This window comes from Paramacrobiotus metropolitanus, unplaced genomic scaffold (assembly GCF_019649055.1).
Source record: "Paramacrobiotus metropolitanus isolate TYO unplaced genomic scaffold, Prichtersi_v1.0 Parri_scaffold0000082, whole genome shotgun sequence".
In the NCBI taxonomy this organism is placed as follows: Eukaryota; Metazoa; Tardigrada; class Eutardigrada; order Parachela; family Macrobiotidae; genus Paramacrobiotus; species Paramacrobiotus metropolitanus.
Genome location: NW_026570302.1, coordinates 11,848 through 30,463, shown reverse-complemented (window position 1 = coordinate 30,463; position 18,616 = coordinate 11,848). Strand labels below are relative to the sequence as shown.

Sequence of the window (18,616 nt, the reverse complement as noted above, 5' to 3'; positions counted from 1 at the left end):
GTATAGCGCTACCTCTATACTGAAACAAAAACACCTTTTTTCGTCGGTAACACTGCTTAATCAGTTACTACAAGTTACAACCACGCAACAAACAAGAACGTTTCTAACTGCAACTTGAGATCCGTAAAAATAACATAGTCCATATAAACAGATTGCAGTGCCCTGACTGGAAGCCATGCTCTATTTTGAATTTACCAAAGCAATCAATGACTGACAAAAACAAACACTTTCACGACTATTTCGATGGTGACCGCATTCTGATCACTCGCAGTACCCACATTCGGAATTCTGATTACACAAAAACAGAAAATATAACATTATTCGTCAGCGTGCATACCGACGACTATTTCGATGGTGACCGCATTCTGATCACTCGCAGTGCCCACATCCGGAATTCTGATTACACAAAAACAGAAATATAACATTATTCGTCAGCGTGCATACCGACGACGCGCGCCGCTGCGGCGCGCAGCTTCTCCAGATTGTGTTCCTGTGCAAACTCGAGGTAGGACAGCGCAGCATCCACTGACGCCCCACTGACGAACTCCACCATGCCCCGCAAACATTCCACTCGCAGATTCGCCATGTCGTACTTATCGGCCGCCATCCAAAGTTCCATCAAATTGGTGTCCCTGTCCAGTTCCGCTCGCGTGTAGACAAAGCGGATCAGGGCTGTCACGACTTCGGAGCTCATGTCGTCAATCCGACAGATTCCCGTGGATTTCTCCTCCATGTTATTCTGGAACATGGCGGCGAAGACAGGCGACTGGTTCGCCAGGATGGCGCGGTGGACCGGGAACTCCCGGCCCTGACACACCAGCTTACAGTCCGAGAGGATACGGGAATCCAGGAGATTCTTCATATCGGTACGATTAACCGCCGCACCCAGAGAATCGGTATCGATATTGAATGCCAGATCAACGTGGACTATAGCGCCAGGCTTTAGACAGCACTGTTTGCTTCCGCTGGGTAAGGTTGTCTTTTGTACCAACTGACGAAGATCTTCAAGGTGCTCGGAAACAGAACTACATCCCGTTGGATCAATCTTCACCACATTGTCGGAAGAACCTTCCCAACTCGGCCTATCAACACGCACATCAACGATGACGGTGGTGTTTTTCGCAAATGTACGAATACAAAGTTTTATCGTTTTTCGCATTTCGAACACTTTTATAATATGGATTCGCGTACTGGACACCGGAGACACGGTGTCCCGCGTTGCTCCACATTGGGAAACTCGATATTTTTATTGTACCACTACCTAGTACCTACCGAACACGGCATTCCACAATCAAGGTTCCAGAAGATGTCGTCTCTTCAGGCTGTTTCGGAAATACTTGTGCCACGATTTTGCCGTTAGTAACTCCCACGGTGAGGGTTACGGTCCAGGTTGACGGCGGGATCTGTGGATAATTCGCTCCTGCATCCACATTAAAATCGCAGCTGTAGCTCAGGGGATTCGAATCCGAATCTTCCAAGACGAAGTCGTCCGTAGGGATTTCGTAACCCGGATTCCATGTCGAACCGGTGTGCAGGGGAAAACCCGAGAAGGCCATGGTAGAGGTGCACAATCAACCACGGTAGCGTACTTCGTCCTACAGGAATTCTACCACAAATTGCAACTGGAAATAAGTACTAATAAGATGGACTAAATGGTGGCGTTGAAGCTGACGTTGTAGAGATAAAATCCGAGCACTGATCAAAAAAGCAGCTGTATGTCGTACAGGCCCGTACTTACAAACCACCTCGTAAAACTCAAAACCGTGATCTCCAATTTCTTAAATAATTCGCAACTCGTTGAAATTTCACGCCAAACATGCTAAGTCTTGTTTCGTACGTGGATTTAAACGACGGATTTTCTGCTTTAACACGCATAGCCAATCAGAAATTAAGGCGGGGCTAAAGTAGAAGGACTTTACAGTGAATTCTTCCTAGCGCTCACCGTTTAATTTTTCATGAGTAAGCATAAAATCTGAGGCGTTGTAGTCAACTGAGGATATTAGAGATCGGGTATGGCGAACACTTCCCGAAACTTGTACACGTACTTCTTTTGAACACCTACAGATAGTACGCCATCGTCTGATTATAAAAGGAATATATTCCCCGTATATTTCGATGTGTTCGCGAAGTAAAGAAACCCAATATCGTGGCAATGCGCAGCGACACAAAGTGCTACTTGTTAGCATCAGTTAAGTATGGAGTGCATAGATTTTCTGATGGGATAAGCCGCCCTTCACAACCGTTAACCGATGCACTGCTAAAGAAAAGCCGCAAATCTGCTTTTTCTCGATTTTTTTTCGTCATGCGGGTGCGAAACTTAGTCATTTCGCTTGTTGCCTATCCGACCGCTCCAAGTGGTTCAATAACGATCGGACGGAATAGTTACTCCTGGCAGTTTTTCCGCTTCCGGGTTTTCGCTTGGAGCGAAGCTGCTCTCGCCTACATGGCCGATCCTTTCACATACGAAGGAGCGAGAGTATCCACACAGGGAGCATCGTAAACCAGCTGTTTACGTAGAGGTATTTGGGCCGGATGTTTAGCTTCTCGTACAGAGTAGAAATTTGTGCATAATTATTGTTGAAAGATACAGCTTGATTTTGACCGGCTTCATCCGTTAACGATAATCGACCAGCGCGCGATCCACTCGTTCGATGACAAAGCAGAAGAATCCAGCCATGGAAAGTATCACCTATACACAAGGGGATCGACTGAAAACGTAGTGAAAAAGTACTACTAGTACATAACCTGCATTCGGCGGCGGTTCGTAGGTCGTACTGAAAACACAGAACGCCGGTCCAGATCCATCAAACAGCCGGCTGCAAATTGCATTTTATGTCGATGGACGCTTTCTGTGAAAGCTTCGTACACGTCCGCTTCGGTTGTCGAGATAGAGTGCTTTAAATGAGTAAAGTGATATTTGCGAAGGTGCAAAATATTTACGGATAATACGCGTTCTCCTACCTGGTTTGTAGATTTCTGGCATCGATGGTTGCCTAATTCTAGAAGAAGATGTTCGAATTGTTTGCCCTACAAACAAGCATTAAAAGGTCACGGATCCGTGCGCGATTTTCTCCTCTTATTACTCTGTTACCATTTGAACGAGAAACATTGAAATGTAATATTTTTTGTGCAGCCATATGTATCGATTACGTTCTCTTCTCATACCGTTTCGCTCAGTTTTAAAGGATTCAACATGAACAAACACATATGCAGAATTCCCGCGCACAACGTCACCCCGATTCGACCGGCCTTATATACACTTCCCGCACTGGGAATGGCCAACCACATACAGTACCACGCCATGGCCACCAAGATCTCCACCAAACTTGTTATTAAATCAATAGTGTATTTCCCATCAAAGGTTGACTGTATTTCTTGTAACAGCTGCATAACCATGTAATGCTTATACCGCAGTTTAACCAGATACTGTGTAAACTGTTCCGAGTCAATAATTTCGGTTTGCATCTTCTTGGAAAATTCGGTCAAATTCGAAAACAGATCTTCGCTGCACCGAAACGCAGCGGAGCAAAGGTCAAACTGCAGTAGGGCTATACAGGCAGCAACAATCCTGGCGATGGATAGGATGACAATAAAAAACACGACAATCAGCTTCCAGCGTATGATCTTCCAAAACGCAAAGGACACCGTCATGAATAAGCTGTAGTGCACGTCACAAATCATGCACACTGAAGGCAGTGTGCAAATCAATACAATAACACACTGTACAATGCGTCGCGTTTGTGTATGATTTTGTGCATGCAATTCCAGTTTGGCTAATGTTGTAATGTACCGCGTGCGACAGACAGACAAGCCTTTATACGTTTGCCGTTCATTACAACGTACAATCCACACAACCAAGCGCGCAGATACGCGATCTGAGTGGACGAGTAGCCAATCATAACGATAAGGATGTTGACTTTATTAAACGCTAGATCACGTCCCTGCGACTGTGAGACAATCAGGTCGTACAAGTCCAGAAAAAAGATCGTAAAAAAGAATGCGGTTATCAGATATCCCGCATACTGAAGTGGGTTCCGTTTTTTAGGATAGTCTGGTCTGTTGGAAGCGTGAGGAACAAATTGCAAAAGCGATTGATAGAGGAAGATATGATTGCGTTCCTGAAGATTTCGGTCCGCCACTTTCGCCATTTTGGTGACTTTTCATTTAAAATACTGAATTGCATGGCATTTTGTGTAAACTGAAAACCGATGTGTGACGGGGGAATGTTATACGGTATAAACAGTTTGGGAACGCTGTTCACTCAAGGACAGTTGTTTAACGCGTGTACAAAAGTATCGTATTAAATTTTCGTCACCGTAAATTGCATCAGCGTTTTGTACCACTCCACCCGCTATTTTCATCTTGATGACGTCATCAGAGGTTGCTTTCCTGCAGTATCAGGCCGCTACGGTACGAAAAACTATAGATGTGGACGACTTCGTGGAAATTAAATTCTTCTGGGCATATCTTTTACTTGTATCCGCAGTATCCCGTCGATCCACCGTATTCTCTGCGTATCCTTCAGGCTTCATGTATCCAACCGAATGTAGCGACGAGATTATCAGTAACCTGCACTTTCTAAGGTATCGAAGGTAACACGTACATCCGGGTAGGTTTCATAGATTTCCTAATGAAATACATTCGGGGTACATAAAAGATACTGCGGAGATACGGTACCCTAGGATACGGCAGTGACTTAAAAAGTACAAAATTTGGAAGGTGCATGAAGGATATTTCCGAAGATACTGCGGGATACTGTGGAGTCAAAACATATGCACGGAAAAATCTAACAGTGCCATATGTGAAAAACTGGTCAAGATGAACTCGAAATCCTACTCGTGCCAATACTTTCGGCCGGAATAGGATTTAGGTTTCATCTAATCACAGTCGTCAGTGATTTATATTAGGTATAAGAAAATAGGCGTGTGAGCTGTTGTTAGACACATCATCATTCATCGGCACCGTTGTGTTCGTTAATCACCGGCGCCTAGCCGTCATATGGCTAGCTACCAACCGGAAATCCGGATTATCCTTTTAAATTCAAACACACGCGTATTAACTTTCGACGGCATCCAGTCAAAGCTGGACCCCGACGAAAATAAACACGCTTGTTACCCTCGCTGGGGCCAGCATAACATAACCTATACGACACGCTAAAAAATCATCACCGATGTTATACAAAAAGATCCAGCACATGTTATTTCCTAAAAGTTTCCAAACTTAACTTCCCAGTACACAGGAATAAATTGTCAGTAATCAATATCAGCGCAGTCGACATAGAGCAAAATTCCGTGTCAACATGATGCTGGCGCTAGCTAATGCAGAAAACCGTCGGGTATGTTGGTTAAAGGTGCACTCAATTCAAGCAGTCAAATGTTGACATAAATGTTGTAACTGGAACAGTGAACAGGATCCCACACTTTCCTCAAATATTTACACATTTGTGATGGGGACATAGATAGTCTAACAGGGGAATATAATACACCTGCCCGGTATGATGGGGCTTTTTCAACGCTTGGATAACACTTACGAGTTATGACAGACCGAACACGGCGAACAGGTTACAGCTGCAGGTACTGACAGAAGACCAACTATTTCCTGTATTACAAACTTTTCATTACAAACGTGTCAGTGCTTGCTCTAGCATCTGGGAACGCCTCGTATCTTGTGCTAACCGGCAGTCCCCTAAAATTGTACGAGTACCCTTTGTCCCTTTCTTCCACTGAAAATGTACTCAGTACTTTACCGCTTTATGAGATAAGATACAGATCAAACATTCAAATGAACTACCGCCTACCGGTGATTATTTTCTTGTACATTCCTTTGCAAGTTGTACGTACTGTATTTGTACGTATTTGTAATTTTTTAATTTAAGGGCTTATAGTACTAGAAGTGCCGCTACTTTAACTGGAGTGACGCAGACGGTTAAGCAGCGTAACAAACTTCTTATCTGCAGCGCGCGTTTGTCTTTCAATTAACTGACTCGGCCTGCTGCTACCTCCAAAGCTGCCGGCTGAACTGCAAAGTGCTATGTTCCGGATATACGTACGTACTACTACTACGTAGTGGTAGACGCACAACACGTCCAATCATACTGTCCCTGCAGCATTCCCACTAACAAAACGCTTTAGCCGCTGCAGCATGCTTTTAAATACTGGGCAGTGGGCAGTGCAGTTCACCGCCTGCTATTTCGTTTCCTTCTGGGGGATGCTCTTCATCAGACGTGTAGGGCACTCCATTAACTACGCAAGCACTTGATGTACTGCCTTCCACAGATCAAGATAATACTGTACAAAATAACAATGATGTGGGCCTGACAACATCTTTGCACACGAGCGCAAGCGATAGTCAAACAGGAGCTGTTTTGCATTTCCAGTGGCGATGTGGACAAGTAATTGTGGCGATGTGAATTTGCAGTATTAAACTGTGCATTATTTGGTCGACCAGTACTTGAACTTGTCTGAAGCCCGTCCTTAAAGGGGCCTCGTATTACTAGTAAATCTTATAACAACGCATTCAACGGTGTGGTCTTTCCTTCAAAATTTTATCCGGCTACGTCCTATTGGTTAATTAGCCATTGGAGATACAAATAATTTTGAGGCAACCCTCTGTCATCCTACAAAAAAAGTCAGCTTTGGAGAGCTGTAGCTGCTTTGAGAGAAGCCGGCAGTGCTCCCATGATAAGACATTCGAAAACTAGTGAACTAGAACACTAGAAGAAAAATAAAAAGTAAGAATCTGGGAAGCTAAGAAAGTTAAAAAACCACCAAACTAAGAAATTTAGAAACTAAGGAGCGTAGGAAATCCGAGATGCTTTCGATGTCTCTGGCATTCGGCCCATTTTAACTACTTCTATACAACTTGGCATTGGGGCCACCGTAGAGTATTTAGCGGTAATATATTATATTACATACTTTAATTTCGATAGTACGACTAATAATTAATTAAGAAGACAATTATTAAAAAAGGCTTCATAACATCAGTTGCTAACTTGCTACTCAGTAGGTATGTACAGTACACTGCTGTACAACGTACTCGTACATATACCAGGTATCTGTAAACCAAAACCACCCTGCTGCAGCATCAGAAGGCTCTAACCGTAAGCGCGGCTACATAAGAAAATTATGACTGCAGTTAACAGCTTAGAACTGCATTAATTTTACTGCCAGCGTAGCATGGTAATGCAGTACAAACTACATTTCTACGCTTTTCCGGTGCTTTTACGGCGACTGTTAACGTTTACTGTAGCGGCTGTGCGAAATGGACATATGCTGTTTGAGCGAACCACGCGCGGCGGCGGACATCGGTGCGCATCCAGCAGTCCACTCGCGCCGACCGGGGGATGGCTTCCTCGCGCATGCTGATGGTCAGGGCGCTGGCGCAAACAGGTTCAGCAGTTCCTTGTGCTGACACGTTGAATGTGACGGAGCCGTTGAAACTCCCGGGGTCGTGCCCAACCGAGCAGAGAAGGATAGGGCGCTGCCACGAAGTAGCCGTCGTACTTCCAGATGAAGTGGGACACGGGCGGTGTCTGGCTGCAGTCCACGCGGCCGGTGCATGTTATGGAAAAGCTGGACAGCGGCGTGGATACTTGCGCATAGGCGGCACGAAGACGTCTTCGGCGCGCAGTTTCAGCTGCAGGTGTTGCGTGCGCAGATGGCAAAGGTCGTCGCCGCAGGGCAAAAGACACTCCACTGTCCCGACGGCGTCGCGGCTGACGTTGAAGATATGGAGAAAGCTGGTGTTGAGGTCGTAGGTCTGCCAGTAGTAGTAAGTCTGGTGACCTTTGGAGGAGGGCGGAACGTCGTGGATGGTGGCGTTGTGGTGGCCCCAGACGATCCGTTTGCGCTGATGCCGACGTGGCGACCTCACAGAAAAAGGCCGCCTGTCTCCCAGCGCGACGCTGACTGTATCAGGCGCTAGCTGCACCACATGCTAGGTGTCCGCGGCATCCTCCGTATGATCCAGGATGATGATGTTGTTGGTCATGCGGTCTTTGGCCAGCTGCACCGTCCATGCTGCACGCATGATCTGTACTGCAGTGCAAACTGACATAAGCGTTTGGACTGGACATTTGGTCGGGCGAAAGATCGTGCCAGTGCTATACCCAAGTTCTAGCCGCCGAATGGGCAGCCGTTCACGGCACATCCCGGAGTGTTGACTAACATTCCTAGCAAGAGAAGGGTGTAGCTCACGCTGGTAATCTTTAGCCTGCGGGACGCGTTCGCTCCGACGTGCAGCGCCGTTCTTCGACCAGGCATGCCTGCCGACGGCCGTCATAGCGTTCTGCGTGAATAATACTGTATAACAGATCGTGCTGGTCATTTCTGTCGGCAGCAAATCATATTATCAGCCACACTGCCGATCATGTACGTTAGTCGATTTTGGGAGCAGCCGGAAGTTTCCCGGTTTAATCCGTTGCCAAGGAGCTGCAGCGATGCTACTCACTAAGTTAAGTCCTGTATACTTCAGCCCCTAGACGATCTTGTACCACCATCAGGTGAGGCACTGCATCCCCCCCTACCGGCTTAACACACGTTAAGTAGTACACAGCACACCACACTTTAAATCAGGCGGTAAAAGTAAGTAATTATATGCGTGACTCGCAAAAACTTGCTTGCTGTGTCCTCACATTATCGCGGCAAACAGTGGTGCGTTGACGGCCTACAGGATGTGCAACTGAAGAAATTTTGTTGGTTGCGTGGCACTTCCTGGCCGAACTGGCGAAAGACAATTATCAGCCATCCCCGAGCGATGACAATTTAGAGGACGATGAGGGCAAGAGGGATGACGAGAAGAACCACGAGACGGATAGCGAAATAGACAGTAACTGAGGCCGTTTGTTTTGGGAATATCTAGTATGATACTGTAAGAGTTTGGTTTGACAAGGTGCGTGACTATCAAAATTTGGCAAATCCAAAATCAGACCTCGAAAAAATAAATACAGAAAACTAAGCCTGTGAGCTATTATTAGACACACCACCGGCACCGTTGTGTTCGCTTATCACAGCAGGGGTTTAGCTGTCGCATGACTATACTATTACTACCAACCTGGAACCAGAATAAGCTTTCCAAATCCAGTCACACGCGCAATAATTTTTGATGGCATCCAACAGAAGCTGGACGACATCAGAAATCATTGCGCTTGTTACCTGGTGGCGGCAAGCGTACAGATAATATGGCCAGTAAAGTTACGCGCCAAAAAAGCATGACCGATGTTATGCGTTAATATCCTATGACCTACAGAGTATGTTATTCAACTCCTTCAAGTTCCAATCCTTCCACTACAGGGTTTCTCTAAATTTCCAATGAACGAATTGTCAGTTATCAATATGCAGCGGATATTCAGCCGCATGCCACGCCAACATTTTGGCAGCCAGTTATTGCAGAAAACTGTCCTGTACGATAGTTAAGGGCAGCGCTTTCACCTTTATTCTAGCAATGGCACAAATGTTGTAATTCGAACAGGATCCCATGCTTTCATCAAATATTTACACATTTCTGATGAGAACATGGCTTGCCTCACATGTGCTCGCCTGCCCGACGTGGTCCCTCAGAGAGTCCAGGTAACATTTGAGAGCTATGAGACGGGTATCGATGCGAGAATAACCGTTATACCGCATAACCTTACACTGGATTACCAGCATGTTCAGGCTAACTCCAGCACCTGGAAATGCATCCATCCGATTCGTACGAGTAGCGATAACCGTATTCCCTTGACACTGTCTGTACCTCGTGTCCCGCTGAAGATGTACCTTATTTAGTAAGATACAAATTGTGCATTCAAAGAATTTCAATGAAATCGCTTCAGACGTAGTTACTTTCTTGTACAGTACTACTTTCCTTTTACACTAGGATGCACATAAGATACCTACTTAGTCTTTAGCGGCAGGCAACAGCTGGCGAGAGTAGAAAGTCTATCACAAAATACTGCACTGTTTTCATATTGCAGCTCTATCCTTGAAGTTGCTTATTTCGACTTCCGATTTTATTAAGCGTGTCTCAGTGTAGCACCAGAAAGAAAAATTCTGCACAAAAAGATTTTCGTAAATTCCAGTTGCTATGATATGACAAACAACGTAACAACCCGGCGCGAAAAAACAAAACAAGGTAACCAAACAATACGCATATCAGCCGTGGGCCCGTGATGGAGCGTCGATACACGCAATAACGTTACGATAAGAAAACAAACTAATCGATTTTTTTGTATTAAACTGACGAATCGGATTGTATCTACATAATTGTGACTAATCCAGTACCAGAAATGTCCATAAAATAATAAAATTGCGGTAACCGATCATGTAAACCTGATCATCAGTCATCCAGACCTGTCGGCCACTCGTTGCTTTGATCGTCATCCGAACAATTATTGTTCCTCCAAAACTCATCCGTCATCTTATACTTTAAACCATGGTCGTCGTCCTCATAATTGCCCTCATACTCATCACCGACGCACGCCGCCGGAATGTGGTGCTGAAGATGTGGCAGATGGACAGTCTTCTGCGCGCAATCTCCACCAGCTACTTCCGCTTGCAGTTCCTTCGTCATCGGCACATCCACTAAGGTCCACTGGTTCTTTGTGGCATCGTATCTCTCGAAGGACATCAGTGCCCGTTTCCGCTGATTGTCGCCGTCGACGTGGGTCGTTCCGCCGTACACCCACATCTGGCCGTCTTTGATGAAGGCACAGTGTTGGTAACGGGCCACGTTCAGGTCCGCGATGCGCTCCGGTTCAGCCTGGGCGTGGCTCAGTGAGACACGGTAGCAGGTGGCCACCGCGTTACCATTCTTCTCCCAATAGAACGATTCCTCAGCATCCACGCAACCGCCCGTAAAGTAAAGGTACCCCTGGAAGACTATCGCCGAGCAGCGATGTTGAAACTTGGTTTCGTCTTTCCAACCGGTGTGCTTTGTCCATTTGTTGCTGCGGATGTCGTACGTTTCCACCATACTTTCCGGATTGGTGGCATGCTTCTCGTCAACCGAACCAACCGACACGAAGACGATCCTGCCGTGAGGAAGAGGGTACGCTTCCATCGACGCTCTGCGAAGAAAAACTACTACACTTCACGAGTGCCGAGTAACTTTTATTATCTTATTTACACTCAAGAAGTGCGATATCCAGTAATCGCATGTGTTGTGTACCGAACAACGAACGCTATAATACGATTACTTTTGCACTGTTTACATATTTATTACAATTCATGGAAAGCATTGCGAACTGACCGGTAATAGCGGTAGATTAGTGCGGCAATGCCACGCTTAGCATAGATCATGTTCTGCATCATTTCCATCTCTATCAGCTGAACTGCGTTTGCACCGTTGTTGCGGGCTAACTGAACGAGATTGGGCGGTTCTTTCTCGAAGGTGTAAAACGGCAGTTGAGATGCTCGAAGCAGTTTCCCCGTGACCACATTGAAACAGAACCAATCTTCGGAATGCTGGCTCCAGTTGGCACCCGCAGCGTAGATCTCGCTACCCACCGCAACCACACACATGCACTCGTTGAAGAGTGATTCCACCATCAAAGTACGAGTGCTGCCGCTGATGCAGTCCATGGCCATCATTTCCTGATTCGGTTCGGTGCCGACGATAAGCTCCCGGCCCACGGCCACCGCGAACCCATCGGCTTTAATCGTCGGCGAATGCTCGACCAGTGTCGCCTGGACTGGTGTGTTCAGTTTAGTCAGCTCGTTGCGGGTGAAATCGAAGTGGAGGAGTTGGTGCGAATGTCCGTCGCGCATATGGTAGAAGATGGCCTCTGTCGGTGCGGCACGCTTCAGCAACGCTCCACCACCCATCAGACCGCAAAGTCGATCAGACAGAATCTGCATCAGTGCCTCATGCAGTTCTCCCGTGGTGGATATGATCAGCGTATCGATGTCTATCTGATCCCACACGACACATGCGTCCAGCAGAGGATGCAGATGTTGTGTGCGTTCGATGGTGTCGTGCATGTACCAGCGCAGTACCGCCTGCAAAGGTCAAACATGATTTTTCTATATGTGATTTCAAATGCGTGGTTTTACTAATACGAAATTTTAATAATTTTTACTAATACTAACTGCTCGTAACTGTGGTAAAAAATAACGCTACATAATTATCACGAAAAGATCGTACAATCACATGCTGAGATGACACTGTTACAACCATTAAAAGCCATGCACATATCTTGCGAGTATTAGGGTTCGGCCAGGCGGTGCGGGAAACAGACAGAAGAAGGCGCGCATCACAAGCTGCTTTAGCACACTCATACCTGATATACAGTAGGCTCACAATCTGGAACATATCCATCATGGGTGAGCAGGGCCGTAACCTCGTCCACGCTGCACTGGAGAAAGTGCTCCGAATCGGCGAAACAGACTCCTCGTGGCATTCTCTGCAGAATTTGTGTAAAGGTCACTTTCTCCAGGTCCGACAGTCCATCCCGACGAGCCAGACGCCACAGACGGTAGACGTGCTCCGGTCGCTGTATCAGTCGGTCCAAAATCTGGTTGGCCATTTTCTCGGCTGTGTCGAATTGCAGATATCGGGCAGCGATCCACACTTTCACGGCGTCTTTCCGTTCAATGGACAATCCAGGGTCGCCGTTGCTGAGGTTCTCCACCAATTTGATCAGGGTTTCCATATGGACGTTCTCCGGTTGCTGCATCTCGATGACAGTAGTAAACGGCGTCCCGCAAAGGGATTTTGAATTCCAGTTCCTTACTGGACTTCCGGACTGCAGTTTATGACATCATAATAATATTAAAAACATTAATAAAATTAATACAAAAAAAAAGCTAATTTAATTAAATAAAATTAAAATAATTCAGGGTATATGTCAATGAAACGGACAGAAATTTTCCTGGTTAAAAAACTCCAGATACTAAAACTCTGTTCTACTCAATCGCACAAAGTGCCAAAAATTCTCCGTTGCTATTCACAACTTTTAATAATAAAATATTTAAAATAAAAAAAGCCAAGTAATTCACTCACACTGACATCCCTATCATTGAATTCTCAAAAGCGCAACACCGGAAACAGCTGTATGTGTTTTCGTCCAACATTAGTATAAACGAGATCAAACATTGGTGCCCAGATCAAAGTAAGGCTTAAAGGCTAAAATACCAACACAAAATTTGACCGTGATAGGAAACATAGCGACTGCTGAGAATCATCGGAATATGGCTCTAAGCCCCGTCAGAGTCAGTATCGCTTTCCCAAGCGATCTGTTTCCGGGTAAGTTAGAGCACTAAATAAACAAAAAATCGTGAACAAATCATAAACAACGCGAACCCTAGTGCACTTATAAATAGGATTTACGTGGAAAACCGCACCACAATATCAGTAAATTAACAGCTACCAATCCCACGAAATTCCTTCACATAAAACAGCGAAGTCAACATTACAGCAATACTTCACATAACAAAACGGATCAGAAAATTATCTACAACGAACGCAACGAATCAGAATTTACAGGTTAAAAGCTAAATGAATAGAATAGTACATATTGCATATAATCGAAATGTACAACATTACCAGAGATAATTTCGTAACGAAAATTAGTAAAACAACAAATAAAAGGCGTTTCCAATAAAAAATATAAAAACATGAAAAGATTATCATAAATTAACATACAAAATATCACAGACAAAATATTACATACAAAATACATACAAAATATTATTAATTTCAAATTATATACACTGACAAGAGTACCAAAGGATTACAGCTGTGTACCTGCAGATCGTCCTGGGATTCCTGTCGGAGTCGAAGATGGTGGCCGTGTTACCCGTTCTTTAGATTGATGCCCAGACCGCCGGCCCGCGTTAACAAGAGGAAGACGAAGCGGTCCTAGTCTTCGCGTGAGAAACGGTCGATCGCGGTCTTCATTCAGGCAGAGAAAACTGAATAAAATTATTGGACGACAAGTGGTGGTACTGTAGTAATTATTTTTATTACACAACTATGTAGTTTTACCTATTTATTAGCGTTTGATAGCATATGTGACACAATTATATGTCAAAATTCACGGAAAAATTGAATAAAGTTCCAATAAAAGCTAAAATGACTTCTTTGACGCGCACATTAGTCTTACCTAAAATTTTTGCATAATAACGGGCAAAATCGGTCCGTCGAAATATTCTCGTACTCTTCATCATCCTGTGAGTCTGCCAGTCCAACGTCTCCCGTTTTTCTCCCCGTCTACCGTCGCTTTCAGCGTGGCCTATCCCAAAATCCTCTTCGGGTACCCCGTCGTCTCTGCTTCTGTCGTAATTCCCCATCGTCCGCTGTTGTGGCCCATAAATTCCACAGCCCCGCGTCTATTACAGTCCCGCGTCTGTCACAGCCCCGCGTCAGCTAGAGCTCTGCGTCCGTCACAACCCCGCGCCCTCCGCAGCCCAGCTTCCTGCCATTCTCTCGGTCCCCCCCCCTCACCGCCCCCCAGCGCTGCGCTGCTCCTCGGCCTGTTACCTATCCCCGCGTCCTCCGCAGCTCACTTTTCTGCTATTCTCTTGGTACTCAACCGCCCCCCCCTCACCGCCCCCGCGCTGCTGCACCTGTGTGGTGTACTGCTAGCTATAGCGCCCCTGTTTGTACTGTTACCTATATGCGCTGCAAAACCACACTGCGTACGATTATCGTCTGAGAATTTTATTTAGTTATTTACCGTCGTATTAAAGGAATTGCCACAAAATCACAAAGTACACAGTTTACAAGTAACAAATTACTAGAAATTCCTTTGCCATCCTATTTCATTTACCTAGTTTAATTTGGCTAGGCAAAACACTGGATATTGTCAAAATTGTTTTTATGGTAAAGATCGTCGTCCAAGTCGGCCTTCCATTTGGCCGCCTGCTTCATTTCTTCATGCATCTGGGGCGTAATTTTAGAGGCAGAAAAATGCCAATGGCACTAAAAAATGATTAAATTACCTAAAAGCTATAGAAATTAATAACAGCACTTACAATTTGCCTGCTGAGCGCTGCGACGCAAAAAACGCGATGGTGTCCGCATCCAGATTCAATCTGCGGATTTCTTCTGGAAGGTCGCTGTCCTCCGGAATGGTGGATGAAATCTCGTTGCTTTGCTGGCTGGCCATGTTGTTGGAAATCTTGAAGTTGCAGACTGGAGATGACTGACTGAATTCATTCTCACTAGCACAGACTTATGAGCTAGAAAAATCTTTAACTGTCAACACGATGGAACGTGATGTTCCATCACTTTCTATTGAACAATCGCATTGGAATGCATACGTTTTCGATTGCGATTCTCCTAAAATACAATATCTCTAATTTTACGCTTAAACGTTAGAAAATTTAGCAGGTACCTATAAATATGAGTTGTATGTATTTGTAAATGAAGTGTAATGGTGATGTTTGTGATTTGGCTGGCCGTGCTATTGTGATATCATTTCCTTGTTTGGCGCGTCTGTTGAGCGTGTGTGCGTGTACATCTGTGGCCAGAAAAGTTCCTGGCGGCACTACGCACATTTTTTCCGCACGAACTCTACCGTAAGTTCCTTGTCTAATTACTATTTACTAATTAACTTTTCTGACCTAATACTCCGAAGGCTTACACTGAATACTAATTGTTTTGTTGTACTCGAGCAGAATTAGGATTTTGTAATCCAGTAAACAGTTTCGGGACTTAAAAAGTTTGCCCTGGCTCTTTCGGAAAATTTTCAACACTGATCTAGACGAAATTTTTCTTTCTGCCTAAAAATCAACTTTTAATCTTTTACTCTCTGTTTCATACTGTAAGACTTATTAATTATTATTGAATATTATATTATAGCTACTTTATGAGTCCGAATGCAATTAATGACTGAAATTAATTATTTACAGGTTATTACCTGCGGGATAGCGATACTATTAGGAACACCATATAACCACACACACAGTATTGCGTGAACGTCTACGACGGTACAATTTACTATTCGGAACCAAATTATTCTGTGTTCCTAGCATAATATTAATATTGTTACATCCTAATTATTGCTATACCATTTTTACCGCAATTTATTTTTAATATCATTAAAATGTCTTAATTGCAGATAATTTACCACAATTACAACGGACTACGACCATTTCAAGCGCCAAAGTAAATTTCACCTTAAATAATCGTTTGTAAAATATCTGAATAATTTAATATAATTTTAATGTATTATAGCAATTGATCAGTTATATCTGCTGTAATTATAAGTGTAAGCATTTGCAGGCTGACATCACGACTGTGCTAGCATCATCACAACGTAAGTCCATATGGCTGAGCAGGAGCAAAGGTCAAAGCGGAAAATGGAACCAACAGAGTAAGCTGATTTCGTAAAATATTCAGTGAAGCAAAAAAGGTTTTTTAAAGCATAATTTATACTTTTCTCGATAATCGATTCCGGTTTTCAAAATTTATCAAGTATAATGCTGCTACTGAATAATATTCAATCTGCTGTACAACCAAATCAACTAAGTCTTGTATCTTTTTACCTTGATTTTATTTGAAGTGTAAGCAAAATAAAAATACAGTAAAATCAAAATTATTTTATAGTTCAAAGACATCGATACTATTTAAGTCATCAATTAGCCGAATCACCAGTGATGTAGTGCCAGAGTTATTTGCAAAAATGGAGCAGCAGAGAAACACAAGCCAGCTCTCACAGCGCTTGCTGCGGCTTGTATAATTATTCTGGTAATAATAATTTTTGTAGGCGATATTATTCTGCCTATCGCAATAGCGATGATACAGCAACAACAACAGCAGCAGCAAGTGCTTAATAATAATCAATCAGGAACGTTATTTTCGTCGACGTACCCGAATGGGAGCGTCGTCAAGTCTGGCAGTATCCTTCGTTTATCATAGGTAAGCTTAAAGCGCTTTACCTGGTCCACAGCATCAATTTCAAGGGTCCGTTTATTACGCCGTATCACGGAAGAATACCGTAAGGGGTACACTTGAGGTCCAGGGTCGTCCAGAGTGAAGTGAAAGTATTTAAATTAAGTGTTTTTTTGATAGTTCGATTGAGTGTAAAACCTTTAACTTTGCAGACATGCTTTCCTTTGTTCGTCACATAAGCATAAGATTTAGGAGCACAGATGGTGACCTCTGTGATGAATTCACCATCATTTAATTCGTTTGTCAAGTCCCCATGTAGTTTCCCAATGGAACTTCGGATCTCCTTGCCGATGAATCCACATTAAGGAATCAGTATCAAAATATATCAGGTTACGTCCAACTTGGGCCATATAATTGTATAAGTGAAGGCGGGCATGGGCAGTCGTGAACCTAATTCATCCAACCAATAAACATTTTTGAGAAAAACGTATTTATTATATTTAATTTGCACTTACGCCGCAAGGATAACATTAGTCTTTGGGTTAACTGGAATAAAGTCTTCCTTGGACTTGTAAGCAACTTGAATTACGGTGTCACTGAAGAATTCGATATTGTGAATTTCCAACGCATCATTTAATAAAAAGTTCATAAAAATCTTTGGGCTCGAAATAAACTGTGTAGACAATCTGTCCTCGCGCATCCCGAGTCGACCCCAAAAACTATAAAGAGAATAGAAACATTAAGCAATTTCAACTAATGTATCCCTAAGGAAATTGAAGACTTACTTGTTTAAAAATAACTTTGCAAGGGCGCGAAGCCCCAAGTTTTTTTCCACTTTCTCGGCGTCAATAGATACACCTTCTCGAAGTAAAAATTCTTCCATATACAGCTTTCTCTCTTCTTCGGTTTTAACATTAGAGGGCCAGCCGCTGGCCTCCGTTTTAATTTCAAGAAATGCTGGATGTACTCTTTAAATAAGCCTTCGCGAGAACTCGGAAAATGCCAAATTTCGTAGACTTTATCACCGTATATCCCAGGGATAGTGCCTTAATGATTTCCACAGAGCACCAGACGCCCGTAAGTGATCTTTCGGCGTCTGTGTGATGACAGCTAGAATTTTGCTGCGTCTCAGCACATAGCCGGCATAGCGGAAAAGTTAATTTTTCAGTACGATAGGGCAGAACTGGTAACCATAGACATTTGGGCGGTAGAATCGTCAGGTAAAATAGTCCAAGTAATTTTCCAAATTTGCATCAAAGTCCGCAGTAATTCGCACGTGTGGGCCAACTGGATATCTCTTCCGCGAATTTACAAAGGATATTCCGAAATGACATCGGCAAACCTAAAACACCTATCAATAAAATCAAGATTATAATCCTTTCTTAACTAATTGTACCGTATTTGTTCTCCGGGCTCGCATTTATAATGCAACCGTGTCCCGTTGGTCCGGCCTCCATATAGAGCATCGCGGGGTTGAAGAGGTGCGTGAACATGAATATCTTTTAGTGTTTCACGAAAATCCTCATCCTCTGCCAATTTCTGGTCGTACCCGCTTTCCCAAATTTTAATAACAGAGTATCCCATTTGCTCAAGGGCGATTTCTCTCGCTGGACGGTTTGCCGCATGCAAATTCTCCATCGTTTGCTTGAGATGAGGATTTACAAATGTGCGTCTTGTGGTTGCGATTGCCGTGCCAGTAGTCGCCATAGAATTCGTAAATAATTTCCGCTTCTTCGTCATAACCGTCCACGTAATATTTTCCAATCTTCTGTTCTTGCAAGTGCTTTGCCTTCCGTCATTTCAT

General features: G+C 44.1%; 2 protein-coding genes and 1 pseudogene across 2 annotated transcripts; all 3 read right to left on the bottom strand.

Moving 5' to 3' along the window:
• Positions 1 to 402: 402 nt before the first annotated feature.
• LOC129595798 (uncharacterized) lies at positions 403 to 1,757 on the bottom strand. The gene is made up of 2 exons (XM_055492908.1): positions 1,273 to 1,757; positions 403 to 1,082 (listed from the first exon to the last, which is right to left on the bottom strand). The coding sequence occupies exons 1-2, from the start codon at positions 1,554 to 1,556 to the stop codon at positions 425 to 427; spliced, it is 942 nt and encodes a 313-aa protein (XP_055348883.1). The 5' UTR covers positions 1,557 to 1,757; the 3' UTR covers positions 403 to 424.
• Positions 1,758 to 10,100: 8,343 nt separating this feature from the next.
• LOC129595783 (uncharacterized) lies at positions 10,101 to 12,857 on the bottom strand. The gene is made up of 3 exons (XM_055492893.1): positions 12,257 to 12,857; positions 11,227 to 11,975; positions 10,101 to 11,044 (listed from the first exon to the last, which is right to left on the bottom strand). Exons 1-3 carry the CDS (start codon positions 12,650 to 12,652, stop codon positions 10,315 to 10,317), a joined length of 1,875 nt encoding a protein of 624 aa, XP_055348868.1. The 5' UTR covers positions 12,653 to 12,857; the 3' UTR covers positions 10,101 to 10,314.
• Positions 12,858 to 14,729: 1,872 nt separating this feature from the next.
• On the bottom strand, positions 14,730 to 18,396 carry LOC129595753 (uncharacterized; annotated as a pseudogene).
• Positions 18,397 to 18,616: the final 220 nt, after the last annotated feature.